Raw genomic sequence first — 14,529 nt, 5'->3', positions numbered from 1 at the left:
AACAATGGAAAATGTACGTAATCACGTTAATATAAAATTAGTAACGCAATGGGAAGGCCGTTACGGGGCAGAGGCCATGATCGCTGCTCCAAATTTTCATAGTCGCAGCGTTTTCGCAGAAAATCTGGTTGCCATAAAAATCCGTAAACTCTCGGTAAAATTTAACAAACCAATATATGTCATTAGATTTTTACATTTTTATGAAATATATTTTTTCTGAAAATATTGTTGAAAAAAGAATTTAAGCATTTTCAACCATTTTCAACAATATTTAAATCATTAAATTTAGAGCAGGTATGAAAAACATATGCCTTAGATTTTTGTATTCAATGACATATTTTAAGAAAAAAAAAACCAGTATTGGATACATAAATAATGTTCCCGTATTCCGATAAATTTTGTGTGTATGTGCGTGCGTGCGTGCGTGTATGTGTGTGAGAAAGATTAATATATATGTAATATAATAATTACATAATTCAATATACACATGTACATATAACACATCGTTCAATAAGTCCCGAGACTAACCCAGAGATAACGCTAGTAGTACCAAGCTGGCCACGTTTCCCTAGAATGCGAACCTTCACATGAAACGTGTACAAATTTCACGTCGATCGGACCACAAACAGCTGAGTTATTGAGGTTAGAGCAAAGTCACTTTGTAATTTGTTTGAAAAATGGAAAAAAGTGAGTTTCGCGTGTTGATAAAGCATTGTTTTTTAATGGGTAAAAACACCGTAGAAGCCCAGCAATGGCTTGAGAAATGTTATCCGGACTCCTTTCCATCTAAATCAACGATTTGTCGTTGGTATGCTGAGTTTAAACGTGGTCGTACGGACACAAACGATGCGGAACGTTCGGGTAGGCCATTGGAAGCCGTTGTACCGGAAAATGTGAGTGAAGTGTTAAAAATCGTAATGAACAATCGCAAAGTGAAGGTCCGTGACATTGCAGAAATGACACAGATATCATCTGGAAGCGTATTTACAATCCTTCATAAAAAATTGAGCCTGAAAAAGGTTTTTTCCAAGTGGGTGCCGCAATTGCTTTCAATGGAACAAAAACAGCAACGAATCGACGATTCAGAGAGCTGTTTATCGCTATTTACTCGCAATAAAAAGGATTTCCTGCGTCGATACGTAACCATGGATGAAACATGGATTCATCATTTCACTCCGGAGTCGCATCGGCAATCATCTGAGTGGCGCGCGGCTGGCGAAAGTCGCCCAAAGCGTCCAAAAACGCAGCAGTCTGCTGGCAAAGTCATGGCGTCTGTTTTTTGGGATACACATGGCGTGATTTTCATTGATTACCTGGAAAAAGGTAAATCGATCAACAGTGATTATTATATTGACTTGTTGGTACGTTTGAAGGAGGAGATCGCAGCAAAACGACCGCACATGAAGAAGAAAAAAATCCTTTTTCATCAAGACAATGCACCATGCCACAAGTCCATGAAAACAATGGTAAAATTCAACGAGTTGGGCTTTGATTTGCTTCCCCACCCTCCGTATTCGCCAGATTTAGCCCCCAGCGACTACTGGCTCTTTGCTGATCTCAAAAAAATGCTCCAGGGAAAAAAATTTGGCTCGAATGAGGAGGTCATTGCCGAAACTGAAGCCTATTTTGAAGCAAAGGATAAATCCTTCTATAAACATGGTATAGAAAAGTTGGAGAGGCGTTGGAAAGATTGTATCACTCTAAAAGGAGATTATATTGATGAATAAAAATGATTTTTGAAAAAAAATGTTGTTTTCGTTGTTAGTCTCGGGACTTATTGAACGATGTGTTATGTATATATATTTCTTATAGGAGCTTGTCGGAGTGACATAAAAAAAATTATGCGAATGTTGGTTACAATCCAACAATTGTTATTAGATGTCAACCCAAATTTTTCACAAGAAGATACAAATTTAAATTTACTAGTAGAAACGCCTGAAGCATTACAGGAATTTAATCAATTGATAATGCAAGATTCCGTACCTTTATTGCAATATGTAAGTACTTTTCATCAATTAAATTTCAAATAAGCTAAAATAAATAAATATACATATATAATAAATTATTGTTTTACAGAAAAAAATTGTTAGAACCGTTGAAGGAAAAGATGCGGAACAGCATGTGAGAAATGCATTATAGCAAACTGTAAATAAACAGTTAACTTACAAATTGTCATAGACAGGACAAAAAAATACAATTGAAACAAGATGCATAAAATTAATTAACGTTATTATTGGTATTTCATTTTTTAAACTTTTAAATATGTCAAAATTACACACACACACAGTTTTTAGTCATTGTTATTCATATTAGTTAGTTGTAGAATAATGCTCCTGATGTGCATTTAACATCACAAAATATATGCAAATAACAAAATTTTACGCCAATGCTCTGCAATGTCCTGCACTGAGTATTTCTGTTGAAAATGTTAAATTACATACACATACACACATCTTTATGTATTTTGTGTAATCTAATTAGCGATATTTATTATTTTTTTAAATAATAAGTATCAATAGAATTGTAAGATAAGAATTTACTATTTTAATAATTTTATAAATATTTTTTTTTTCGAAAGTAATCATGAGTATTAGTAACAAAAATATTTCTTCTCATTCCATCGAAACTATAATAAAAAGCTGGCTAAAGCATGCTGGAGATCGCATAAATCAAAATATAAAACGGCATAAAAAAGAAAATAAAAATTAAGTATATAGACTATATTAACTATACGTGGTGTCCCAGACCAATGTATAAAGATTACTACGATGAGGTAGAAGGGATCGAGATAAATTAAAAAGTCTAATAACAGTTCGCGATATTTGCAATAATTTTCGTGTAATAAAATATTAAAGTCAGCCGAATAAGAGCGCGCGGAGAGGCAAACGGTTGGTCGCCTGAGCCGTAAGACCGCTCGTCTCGATGCGGTACGGTGCCAAGCTATTCTTTCCCTTGCCGCGCGCCACTTACCGTCGCCTACAATCGGGTCATAGTGGGCGGTCCTACGGCTCAGACGAGCGACCGCTTGTCTCTCCGCGCGCTCTTATTCGACTAACCTTAATATTTTATTACTCAAAAATTATTGCAAATATCGCAAAATGGTATTAGACTTTTTCATTTATCTCGATCCCTTCTATCTCATCATGATAATCTTTATACATTGGTCTGGGACACCCTGTATATTAACTATATTTTTCTTTGTTTCGGTTTATAACAGAATTTTATTTTTTATGTTCAATATCCCTAAGCACACTTCATCTAAGGGACATCCCTGGGAGATGTGTGCTGTTAGGGATGGCAATAACATTTTTCTCGTTTCATTTTTAATAGAATTTATTTTTTACATTTATGTGCAATATGGCAACAAAATATTAATAAGAAAAGTTTTTTTTCTCTTACGATTCTAATAATTGTTTTTGTAAAAAAATAAGTTAACTATTTAAAAAAAATACACTTTTATTTTCTGTTGAAACATAAAATTATTTTGTGAATGCCTACTACAATTATTAATTTCTGAACTGTATGAATTTTATAAATTTATAATAAAAAAGAGTTAAGTATATGTATATATTATTGTAAATTTATAATAAAAAAGAGTTAGGTATATGTATCATTGTAAATTTATAATAAAAAAGAGCTATGTACATGTATTATTGTAAATTTATAATAAAAAAAAGTTATGTATATGTATGAGTATATTTTTATTCAAATAAAATGCGTACAATAAATATAAGTAAAAAAATTCTTAATAGTAACATTTTCTTAACATTTAGAAGAAGTCAAAAGGCAGAATTTTTTTAGATAACATTTATAAAAAGTCAAATTGCAGTGCTCCTTTAGATGACATTTATAATGAAGTCAGGTTGCTGTACTCTTTTAGATGTCATATATATATGATGTCTTTCAATCTTCTAAAATCGACGCATTGGATAACATAATAATATCATTATGTTATTATTTAGATGGCGTTGTAAGACGTCCAACTCTTAAACATGAATACTTTAAGAACTCTTTTTGATAATTTATTGCTCACTGGGATATTATGACACGAATTTTTTATTTTGTAGTTATCTTGCTCATGGTTGCAGTATGCAAACTGTTGCATGGAATTTTTACGTATCAAAATCAACTGTGACCAAAATTATTCGTGACACTTGCAAAATTATTTGGGAGAAATTATCGCCTATATATTTACAAAGACCTACTACGGATGATTTCAAAAGATACGCACGAGATTTTCAAGAATTGTGGGACATGTTGAATTGTTTCGGAGCAATAGACGGAAAACACATTATTATACTGTTACATCGGAGGATTTCACGATTTCCCTTTTCGCATCCATTATATAAATTTTGCTAAACAAGGGATTGTCTGTAAAATTTACAATACTTATACCCGGAACTCCACGATTTCTCTTTTATAAATAACACTATCACCCGGCTATTATAAGAAAAAAAATCAAACATTGTTCTCGGAATATATATATAATGGCCACATATTACATCCGGAGCAATAAATAGAAGCAAAAAAAGGAGAAATCGTGCGACTGCAAAATTATAAGCAACGATGCTTATTTAATAATTCATATGGACGAACAAAGCGGGAGCCTGGACTCGAAAGAGAAAAAATCTAAACGCTATTAAAGTCTGGCAACAATCAGAGATAAGATTGATTCGCGACGCCGGACGGAAACTATAAAACTATAAAATCAAAATTTACAACCCGGCTTTGTTTGTTCGAACCTATGTTTCATCACGAACGGAAAGATGATTCATATGGAAAGCGAGTCCCAAATAAACGGACGCGGCGATATAAAAAATCGGGACCGAACGTTCCAAGAAGAGGAACCGTAAGATAACGAATTCCTTAAGCGATTGGGTGATGCAACTGCTCGCCCCTCTTAGAGTTAAGAAAAATCGGGAGAAGATGGAAAATTAGCCAACGAGAGATCATCCGAGAATATGATTGGTAGTGAGCGTTGGTGAACTACCCAACGAATAAGCTCAAAATTTCGACAACAAGGAATCTCCAAGGAAAGGGAAAAAGCTCAAAAAGCTTCACCCAATCAAATCCTCATCTCACCCACCAAACTAATCTCACGCCCTTTTCCTAAGCCCTATAAAATACGCAGCTTCGAACGCCTCGAGATTCATTCATTCAAAAAATTCAAAGTTCAAGTTCGCACTCACATCCACGCGTTGCGTATCGAAGCTGTGCGCGTTATTTTCAAAATCGTTTTAAACTTAGAATCTGTGCTTAAGAATCACTCTCATTAAGAATCATACATTAAAACTCCGAGCAGCCCACCGTTGAAGCATCCCTAGAGCGGACAGCCTGCGCTGCGTCAAGCACCTTTCAACCCGCAGATTTCCATAGTTCTTCCCTTTCTCTTCTCGTCTAACTAATAAGTAAGTTTTTTCTTTTTTTCTCTTTTTCGGTTTTACTTCAATTTTCCATTCAACTCGCCAGGAATCAATCGCTAATGAGCAATCACAGCCGTTCATGTCCCAGCTCCTTGTTCCCAATATTATTATTTTTATTTTGGATTAATACAGCAATTCTCATTTTAGACAATTCCCGACTTTCCCTCTAAATATTTCTTAAATTTCTATGTAAATGAAATGTTCTACTTCCATTCTTAAATCTTAGGTTTTGATTTGATTTAATAGTTAAAATATGAATCTCAACGCATAATTACAATTCTCGTAACCGAAATCAATCAATTCCATCTTCTCCTACACAAATGTAATAGAATTAAGTTTTTTATTTTTTTATTTTATACTATAACTCCTAGCAATAATGCATAATACTAATTTCTTCAATAATCTTTAATTAATTTCTTGTTTTGTTCACTTTTATAATTATATATCAATATTAAACAATGTATTTAAATTTTAAACTTCTGAATAATCATTGCCTAATCATTTTGTATTTTAATTAAACTAACCGATTACGTACTGCTGTCTTAATTAATAATGATTACCTTGTTATATTGTTTTCTTTTTTTTTCTATTAAATAACAATAACCGATAATGTATTCATTTGCTAATTATTTTTGAATCTTTATGTATGTAAAATTTAAGTATCAGAATATATGTTAAATTTTAGTTAAAAAAAAGCTCCAATGTAAAATTTTATTTCATCAAACCCATCTCGTACTCACACACTAACCTCCCGACTCGAAAAGATTACACTTGGTCCGATCCCGAGTTATAGAGATTGAATTCTCTGACTCAAATTAGGACCAACGATCGCACGATTTTGAAAAGGCGTTAAAGCGTGTCATTACACATTGACGCATAATTTCGGAATCTTCAAAAGTGCGTTTGGCTCGTGCCGCACGTCCCACTAGTGCGGTCACGAGAATAAAAGAGTTTTTGTTGCATCTTCCCTGCCTTCCTTTCCTTAAGGCTGGATGTAACAATACAATAACCTAATAAAACTGGCATCAGTTTCTTCAATTATAAAAAACAATTCAGCATTGTTTTAACGGCAGTTTGTGACGCCAATTACATCTTTACTCTTGTTAATGTTGGTGCCTTTGGATCACAAAGTGACGGAGGAATTTTTAAAGAATCGGTTTTTGGAATAGCCCTCGAAAACAACGAACTAGAATTACCAGACGATAGCTGCTTATCAGGAACTAACACTAAGTTTCCATTTTATATAGTTGCAGATGAAGCATTTCCTTTGAAAAGCTATATTATGCGACCATATCCTGGGACTAAATTGAATAAAACACAAAAAATTTTCAATTATCGTCTTTCTCGAGCACGTCGTGTAATTGAAAATTCTTTTAGAATTATGGCCAGTCATTGACGAATCTTTCGATCAACAATTATTGCACATATTGATACCGCGGAATGGATTGTGTGTGCTGCATTGTGCCTTCATAACTTCCTTCGGATATCAGAGTTAACATCATCAAATAATACTACATACCAGTGTTGTAACATACCTAGGAATAAGTACCTAGGTACTGTACCTAGATACTTTAATGGTACCTAAGTGGATTACCTAGGTCTTAATAGGCAGATGTACCTGTATCTGTATTTAAGTATTTTTTGTAGGTACCTTTTAGGTTTTTAGGTATAGATACATTAAGGTATTTACATTATATTCTCCCTAGCAACTGAAAGCACAATCGCTCGTTGAGTGCTCAGTGAGCGACTCTTTGTGATTAGTATATGCTTTTAGATTTTAAATTTTAGACCAATTACAGATAATCGCTAGGATTTCGGAACGCGCTTCGGTAGCATGCGATAGCATGTGGAGGGGATGTAAAAAACAAAAGCTACTACGCGTAGCTCGTATCTCTTCACATGCTGTCACATGATACCGGCTACAGGCACGAGCATGTTTATTTGAAACCTAACGTAAACACGTCTGTGTTGTTCTCTCTTTCCCTGTGTGATACCCGTGTTGTAACAGTTAAGTTTTATTTGCGCATTCGAATTTTTAATTAGTTTCTCCAAAATGTCCATAGATTGCAAGGATTTACCATTAATTTTAAGTGGACAATTTTTTACAATTATACGAAACGAGGAAAATCCAGAAAGTCAGACAAAAAAGACTATTGCAAAATGCATGTTATGTCCGAAACAGTGTCTCATAAGTAGTTCTAAAACATCAACTGGCAATTTTCATAAGCATTTGCGGGTAAGCACTGAAGTATTTTATAATATATAATATGTAATATGTAACTAAATTGGTAACATAACCCTTATTTTTTTGCCTAATATACTAATAAACTACAGGGATAACCAATATTATCTGATATATTTTAGTGTATTCATTAAAATAGCCATGTTAAGTACGTATTGTATATTTGTATAAAAAGATTAGAAAATTTTGTTTCTTTTCATTAAGTGAGAAAATTAGAAATTATGCTACGTCTCGTCCGGATGGATAGAATTGTAGTAGCGTTCCGCTGCGCTATCCTCAACAGGTTTTTTACCGTAAAGCAAAAGGGGCGCCACCCGCCTGCACTCGGGTGCGCCCCGGTTGCACCTTCATTGTTTTCCTGTTGTGCGATTCTTCGACACGGGTCTTTCTATCATTTCCTTCAGTTCGCTTATTTCCTTTAATTTAAAGTTTTCAGGTATGGGAAAATCATCTCATAAATCTAGGAAAAGAAGAAGGTCTTCATCTTCGGACCGGATTGCGGGTTTGGAGAGAAAGATGTCACGATTAATTGACATTCTCTCCCAGAGTGAGGTTAGGAGGCCCCGATGTCCCTCCCCGCAGATTAGATTCGGCTCTGCGATTACGCAGACGAGCCAAGGGTCACGCATTGAGACAAAGGAGGTCTCTGTTACAAGATCCTTCTCGGATCCGGATCTATTGACTCCCCAGGTGGAGTCAGCGGACCCTCCAGGTGTGTATGAATACTGCTGGATCTGTATTTGCGAAATACAGGCGGCATGACGACACAGCCTTTTTCCCTGTCATAATTGCAGACGGTTTACGAGGTGTGTTCAAAAAGTATCGCGAATTTTGAATTTTCGCGGGTTACGTATATTCGAATTTCGATCTTTTTGTGGCGTTATGTTGGTACTCATGTCTCTCACTTATGCCGACAAGCTCGGCCATTTTGAATGTTCACTTAATTGTTGACAGCTGCTTTGCTTGCACGTGTTTTGGATCGTCTTCGATTTTTACCTATTCAAAAAAATGGATCAAAGAACCTGTATCAAATTTTGTGTGAAAAACGAAATTAAGTGCGCGGATGCATTCCGAATGTTAACTGTGGCATACGGAGAAGCTACCTTGGACCGAAGCAACGTTTATCGGTGGTACAAAATGTTCTCAGAAGGCCGAGAAGATGTGAACGACGAAGAGCGTGCTGGACGCCCGAGCACTTCAACAACAGACGAAAAAATTAATGAAGTGGAGAAAATGGTATTGGCCAATCGTCGAATCACCGTTAGAGAAGTTGCTGAGGACCTAAACATATCGATTGGCTCGTGCCATTCGATTTTTATCAATGATTTGGGCATGAGACGGGTCGCCGCGAAATTCGTACCAAAATTGCTTAATTGCGACCAAAAACAGCATCGCATGAACATTGCTAATGAGATGTTGGACTCTGTCCGCGACGATCCAAATTTGCTCCAGAGGGTCATAACTGGTGACGAATCGTGGGTTTATGGTTATGACGTGGAAACCAAAGCTCAATCATCTCAATGGAAGCTGCCGCACGAACCAAGACCGAAAAAAGCGCGCCAAGTTCGGTCGAATGTGAAAGTTTTGCTGACAGTTTTCTTCGATTGCAGGGGCGTGGTGCATCATGAGTTCTTGCCACAGGGTAGAACGGTCAATAAGGAATATTACCTGCAAGTTATGCGCAATTTGCGCGAAGCAATCCGCCAGAAACGCCCGGATTTGTGGAAGAACAAAAATTGGCTTTTGCACCACGATAACGCCCCTGCTCACACATCGTTGCTTGTGCGCGACTTTTTGGCCAAAAACAACACACTAATGATGCCGCAGCCACCGTATTCAACAGATCTGGCCCCCTGTGACTTTTTCTTGTTCCCTAAACTGAAGAGGCCCATGAAAGGACGACGTTACGCTACGCTTGACGAGATAAAGACGGCATCGAAGGAGGAGCTGAACAAGATAAAAAAAAATGATTTTTTGAAGTGCTTCGAAGATTGGAAAAACGGTTGGCACAAGTGTATAATATCTCATGGGGATTACTTTGAAGGGGACAAAATAGATATTCATGAATAAATAAATAATTTTTGAAAAAACACAAAATTCGCGATACTTTTTGAACACACCTCGTATTGCGTTTTCCAATGGCAGGTGAGGCAGGTGAGATGGAGACACTCCCTGCACAGCCTGATGTCTCTCTCGAAAATAGTTTGCCACCGCCTATAGCGGACATAGCCGAGGACGATACCGGCTCTCTTGTCAGGCAACTGTTTGGTGATCGTGAGAATGAGGAGTTTTCACCCTGGGAGGACATCGTGATCCAGACGTGGCGAAACCTGACTCGTGGAGGTTTGGCAACCGATCAGCGCAAGTTACTTGTAAAGAAATACTCCCCTCCAGAGCCCATGGCTTTTCTTAAGGCCCCTGTATTAAATCAGGAATGCAGGGTCGCCCTCAAGAATAATGCGGTAGTCAAAAGAGACGATTTTGCGGGGAAAAATCAGGATCAAGCAGGTATAGCCTGCTCTGCGCCTTGGGCGAGGCCATTTCGGATTTTCTCAGGCCAACTACCCGGGATTCTCTCAGCCTCGAAGCTCGCCTAGCTGTCGCTAAGGTCAATGGCGGAGCGAAGATTTTGGCGGATCTTTTTCACCGGTTCTCTCGGGCCAGACGAGCGCAAATTACACCTGCGCTTAACCTAACTGCCAAGATCACGGCGGATGCTATCCCATCCGACGAGCTTCTATTTGGTTCCTCGTTCGGTGAGCAGATTAAAAAAGCAGCTTCCATGCAAAAGACGTCCAAGGACATAGTTAGGACTCCGCTTGCGGTAAATAGAAGAGTGCAACAGCCAATGTCACAACCATTACGGGTGGCTCCATACAGATCGGGAAATGCCCGAGCCCCTGCGTCTCACACAAGGACGGCGACAAAGAGATCAGGGGCGAGCACCAGTCGCCGGTCATACCGAGCCAGATCTCAGTCGAGGTCGAGGAGGCATTAAGCGGAGAAGAGGTAATAGTGGGCGGTAGGTTAGCCCTTTTCTTGCCCCATTGGAGGCAGATCACTTCTGATCCAAGAATTTTAGAGGCTATCTCGGGCTACAAGCTGCCTTTCACGGGACAACTGCCAGCTCAGGCCATCGAGCCCTCTGTCCATTTATCTCTGTCTGAGGAGCAGATCTGCTCTCAGGAGATCTCCAGGCTTCAAAGTAGGGGAGCAATTGAGAGGGCTATAGACTGCGAGAATCAATTTCTGTCTCCGTATTTTGTAATTCCCAAATCTTCTGGGGGTTGGAGATTTATTCTCAACCTGAAACACTTGAATCGTTTTATCCTTGCTCCGCATTTCAAGTTAGAGGACTGGAAGACCGTAATTCGCCTCATCTCGCCGGGTGATTATCTAGCCTCTATTGACTTGGAGGACGCATATTTGTTGGTGCCCATTTATAACGAACACAGAAAGTTCTTACGTTTTTGTTTTCAAGGTCAACTCTTTCAGTTTAGAGTTTTACCTTTTGGCCTTGCCTCGGCTCCCTATATATTCACGAAGATTTTAAAACCGGTGGTATCTTCCCTTAGAGTAAGAAACTTCTTTTCTGTAATCTACTTGGATGACTTCCTCTTAGTTGCGGCATCATATGATCAATGCCTAGATAACATCTCCACTACAATGGAATTGTTATCTTCTCTAGGTTTTCTGATTAACAAACGCAAGAGCGTTCTGATTCCCTCAAGAGCTTGTCAATTTCTGGGTTTTGTTTTTGACACGGACTTCTTTTCAGTTTCCATTCCTCCAGACAGGAGAAAGAAGCTTCTTCAGAAAACTTTGGATATGTTATCCAGGGACAGTTGCAGAATTCGCCATTTAGCAAGCTATATTGGTTCCTTGATCTCTGTTTGTCCAGCGGTTCAGTACGGTATGTTACACACAAAAATTTTAGAAAAGGAAAAGTTTTTAGCGCTTACCTCTGCGAAAGAAAATTTTGAAGCACGGATGTCCCTGCCAGCGTCGCTGACAGAGGATCTTGTTTGGCGGAGGGCCATTTTTGCAGATGAATCTCAAAGGAATTTTATTAGATCGGGCCTTTTCGCCCTCGAGATTTTTTCTGACGCTTCCCTCACAGGGTGGGGAGCCGTTTGTGGTATAGAGCGTACACATGAATTTTGGTCGCCGGAGGAAAAGATTTTCCACATCAATTATCTAGAGCTCTTAGCTGTTTTTTACGCCTTAAGATGTTTTGCATCTCATCTAAGGGACGCCGACATTCTTTTAAGAGTAGACAATTCCACTGCCTTGTCTTATATCAATCGGATGGGCTCAATTAAATTTTCCTTATTATCGAGCCTTGCTCGTAAGATCTGGAATTGGTGCGCAGATCGAAATATTTTCATTTATGCCTCTTATATCCCCTCAGCTCAGAATTTTGAAGCAGACGCGGAATCACGCGTGGTTTCGGATCAAACGGAGTGGACTCCGAGACAAGAGTATTTTGACAGAATTGATCGATATTTTGGGCATTTTGAGATTGACCTCTTCGCATCGGCGGCTAACAGAAAATGCCCTCGTTTTGTTTCCTGGCTTCCAGATCCTTTTGCGGAAGCAGTCGATGCATTTTCTTTGGATTGGAGCAATTTTTACTTTTATGCATTCCCCCCTTTTATTTTAATTCTCAAAGTCCTGCGCAAGATTATTATCGACAAGGCAGAGGGAGTGGTGGTTGTCCCGTGGTGGCCAGCTCAACCTTGGTTCCCTTTATTTAATCGGTTGTTAATCAGTCAACCTATTTTCATGGCTCCAGATATTAACATGCTGTCATCTCCTTTCAGCAGCACTCATCCCGCTTGGAACAGGATTACCCTGGCTGCCGCCAGGTTGTCCGGCAGGCATTCTTGCTAAAGGGAATTCCGAGCGCAGCACTGGATACGACACTTGCCTCCCTCTCAAGGGCATCTTTAGCCCAATATGCAAAGCCTATGAAGATGTGGTGGTCGTTCTGCAAAGAGAGAAATTTCAACTTCTTCGCCCCATCAGTACCTTCTTTTTTGGAATTTCTATCGTCCGCCTTCGCTGAGGTGGGCTCTTACGCCACTCTCGACACTTACCGCTCGGCTATATCTCTCATTTCTACGGATAATATAGGCGCTCATCCTCTAGTTAAGAGATTTTTTAAAGGAGTCGCAACATTAAAGCCTCAGCGTTCCCGTTACGACTTCGTCTGGGACCCTGCTCCGGTAGTTGAGTATTTGGCTACTCTATATCCTCATGAGGATCTTTCATTGGAAAAAATTTCAAGGAAGCTGATCACGCTCCTTGCTCTCACCACTGCACAGAGGATGCAAACACTGGCAGCGATTCGGATTTCAAATATGTATTTCTCGGATTCCTTGATTATCAAGATTCCTTCGCGTCTAAAGACCTCCGGGATCGGAAGATCTCAACCTTTACTTTTGTTCAAACCTTTTCTGAATAAGCCGGAGGTTTGGGTCTTTTCGTTGGCACAATGGTATCTTAAAGCTACTTCAGCGCTTCGGCGAGAAGGCTGCGACCATCTTTTCATTTCTTTGCGCGCCCCACACGGTCCAGTTTCGACTCAAACGTTAGTCCGCTGGGTAAAGTTAGATCTCGAGGTAGCGGGAGTAGATACGAGCGTTTTCTCCGCACATTCTACTCGTCACGCAGCTACATCCCTCGCAGCGAGTAAAGGGATTAGCCTAGATGAGATCAGGCGTACGGCTGGTTGGAGCAGATCCTCCGATGTCTTTGCCCAGTTTTATAATCGTCCGATACTTAAGACCTCATCTTTCCAAAATATTATTTTAAGCAATACTTAGTTTTACTACTTCTTATGTTTATATTGTTCTTTTTTAATATATAGAGGCATTTTTATGACAAATCTGAGCGTTGAATATCTACAATTCTATCCATCCGGACGAGACGTAGCATAATTAAGAAATTAAACGAACTTACAGTGAAGTTCGATTTCAATTATGCTGTCTCGTCCGGATGGAGTCCCACCCCTCCCCTTCCCCCTTTTTCTTTTTCAGATTTGTTGTCTTTAAAATAATGAAGGTGCAACCGGGGCGCACCCGAGTGCAGGCGGGTGGCGTCCCTTTTGCTTTACGGTAAAAGACCTGTTGAGGATAGCGCAGCGGAACGCTACTACAATTCTATCCATCCGGACGAGACAGCATAATTTTAATCGAACTTCACTGTAAGTTCGTTTAATTTCTTATTTTTTTGTATCTGTCGAAAGTTCAATCCTTATTTCAATACGATTACTTATTTTTAAATAACTGCTTTTCTACTATAAATTGGAAGCATTTCTTCCGCTATATAGTTGACAATTAATCCGTTAACCTACAATAAACAATATTTTGTACAGATATTTATTTATTTTATTTTTCTATATTAATAATCAAATTAACATTATTTGTTAAGGTCGCCATTTGTCACTTCTGTTCTTGCACTAGAGAAAAATGAGTAAAAAAATTACATTCTATTCAGGCATGACATATTAATATTTCATATTTCAATATGATTATTAATATTAACGCGATAAAATATTTATGTAAATACAAATTAACATTACGTACCATATTAGCATCAGCTGGAAATTTGCTAATATTTTTACACTTTTGAAATGATGTCATAAATACTTTTATAATTTATTAATAATACGATTGATATGATTTTTTTTAGAGAAAGCATCCTGAAGCAGCTACACAATATGAAAAATTAAAAAGTACCTCAAAAGAATCTTTAAAACGCAGCAACTCGATTGATGAATGTGTTACTTCTACAAAAGTATTTGTGACACCATTTCAAAAGTGTAAAAATATTAGCAAATCTCCAGTTAATGCTAATGTG

The 14,529-nt window shown here is 38.2% G+C and overlaps 3 protein-coding genes across 6 annotated transcripts in view; all 3 read left to right on the top strand.

Annotated features, from left to right (window-relative positions):
- Nucleotides 1–8,516, top strand: part of LOC105207298 — a 232,416-nt gene extending 223,900 nt beyond the window's left edge. The window contains exon 3 of one of the 3 annotated variants that reach the window (XM_039449508.1): nt 8,095–8,516. The gene's annotated coding sequence lies outside the window, so the exon portion shown is untranslated. The remainder of the gene's footprint in view (nt 1–8,094) is intronic. The other 2 variants (XM_039449509.1, XM_039449507.1) reach the window with 2 other exon arrangements.
- Nucleotides 8,517–9,708: 1,192 nt separating this feature from the next.
- On the top strand, nt 9,709–13,929 carry LOC120357832. Its single transcript, XM_039449526.1, has 2 exons — nt 9,709–10,173; nt 13,707–13,929. The coding sequence occupies exons 1-2, from the start codon at nt 9,804–9,806 to the stop codon at nt 13,724–13,726; spliced, it is 390 nt and encodes a 129-aa protein (XP_039305460.1). The 5' UTR covers nt 9,709–9,803; the 3' UTR covers nt 13,727–13,929.
- LOC120357833 lies at nt 10,209–12,749 on the top strand. 2 transcript variants are annotated; one of them, XM_039449528.1, is made up of 2 exons: nt 10,209–10,674; nt 12,492–12,749. In XM_039449528.1, exons 1-2 carry the CDS (start codon nt 10,554–10,556, stop codon nt 12,731–12,733), a joined length of 363 nt encoding a protein of 120 aa, XP_039305462.1. In that variant the 5' UTR covers nt 10,209–10,553; the 3' UTR covers nt 12,734–12,749. The 2 variants fall into 2 exon arrangements, with proteins under 2 accessions (XP_039305462.1, XP_039305461.1); XM_039449527.1 differs by having other exon boundaries at nt 10,210–10,674; nt 12,489–12,749.
- Nucleotides 13,930–14,529: the final 600 nt, after the last annotated feature.

This window comes from Solenopsis invicta, chromosome 5 (genome assembly GCF_016802725.1).
Source record: "Solenopsis invicta isolate M01_SB chromosome 5, UNIL_Sinv_3.0, whole genome shotgun sequence".
In the NCBI taxonomy this organism is placed as follows: Eukaryota; Metazoa; Arthropoda; class Insecta; order Hymenoptera; family Formicidae; genus Solenopsis; species Solenopsis invicta.
The sequence above is the reverse complement of the archived record's forward strand: the minus strand, read 5'-3'. Positions and strand labels throughout refer to the sequence as shown.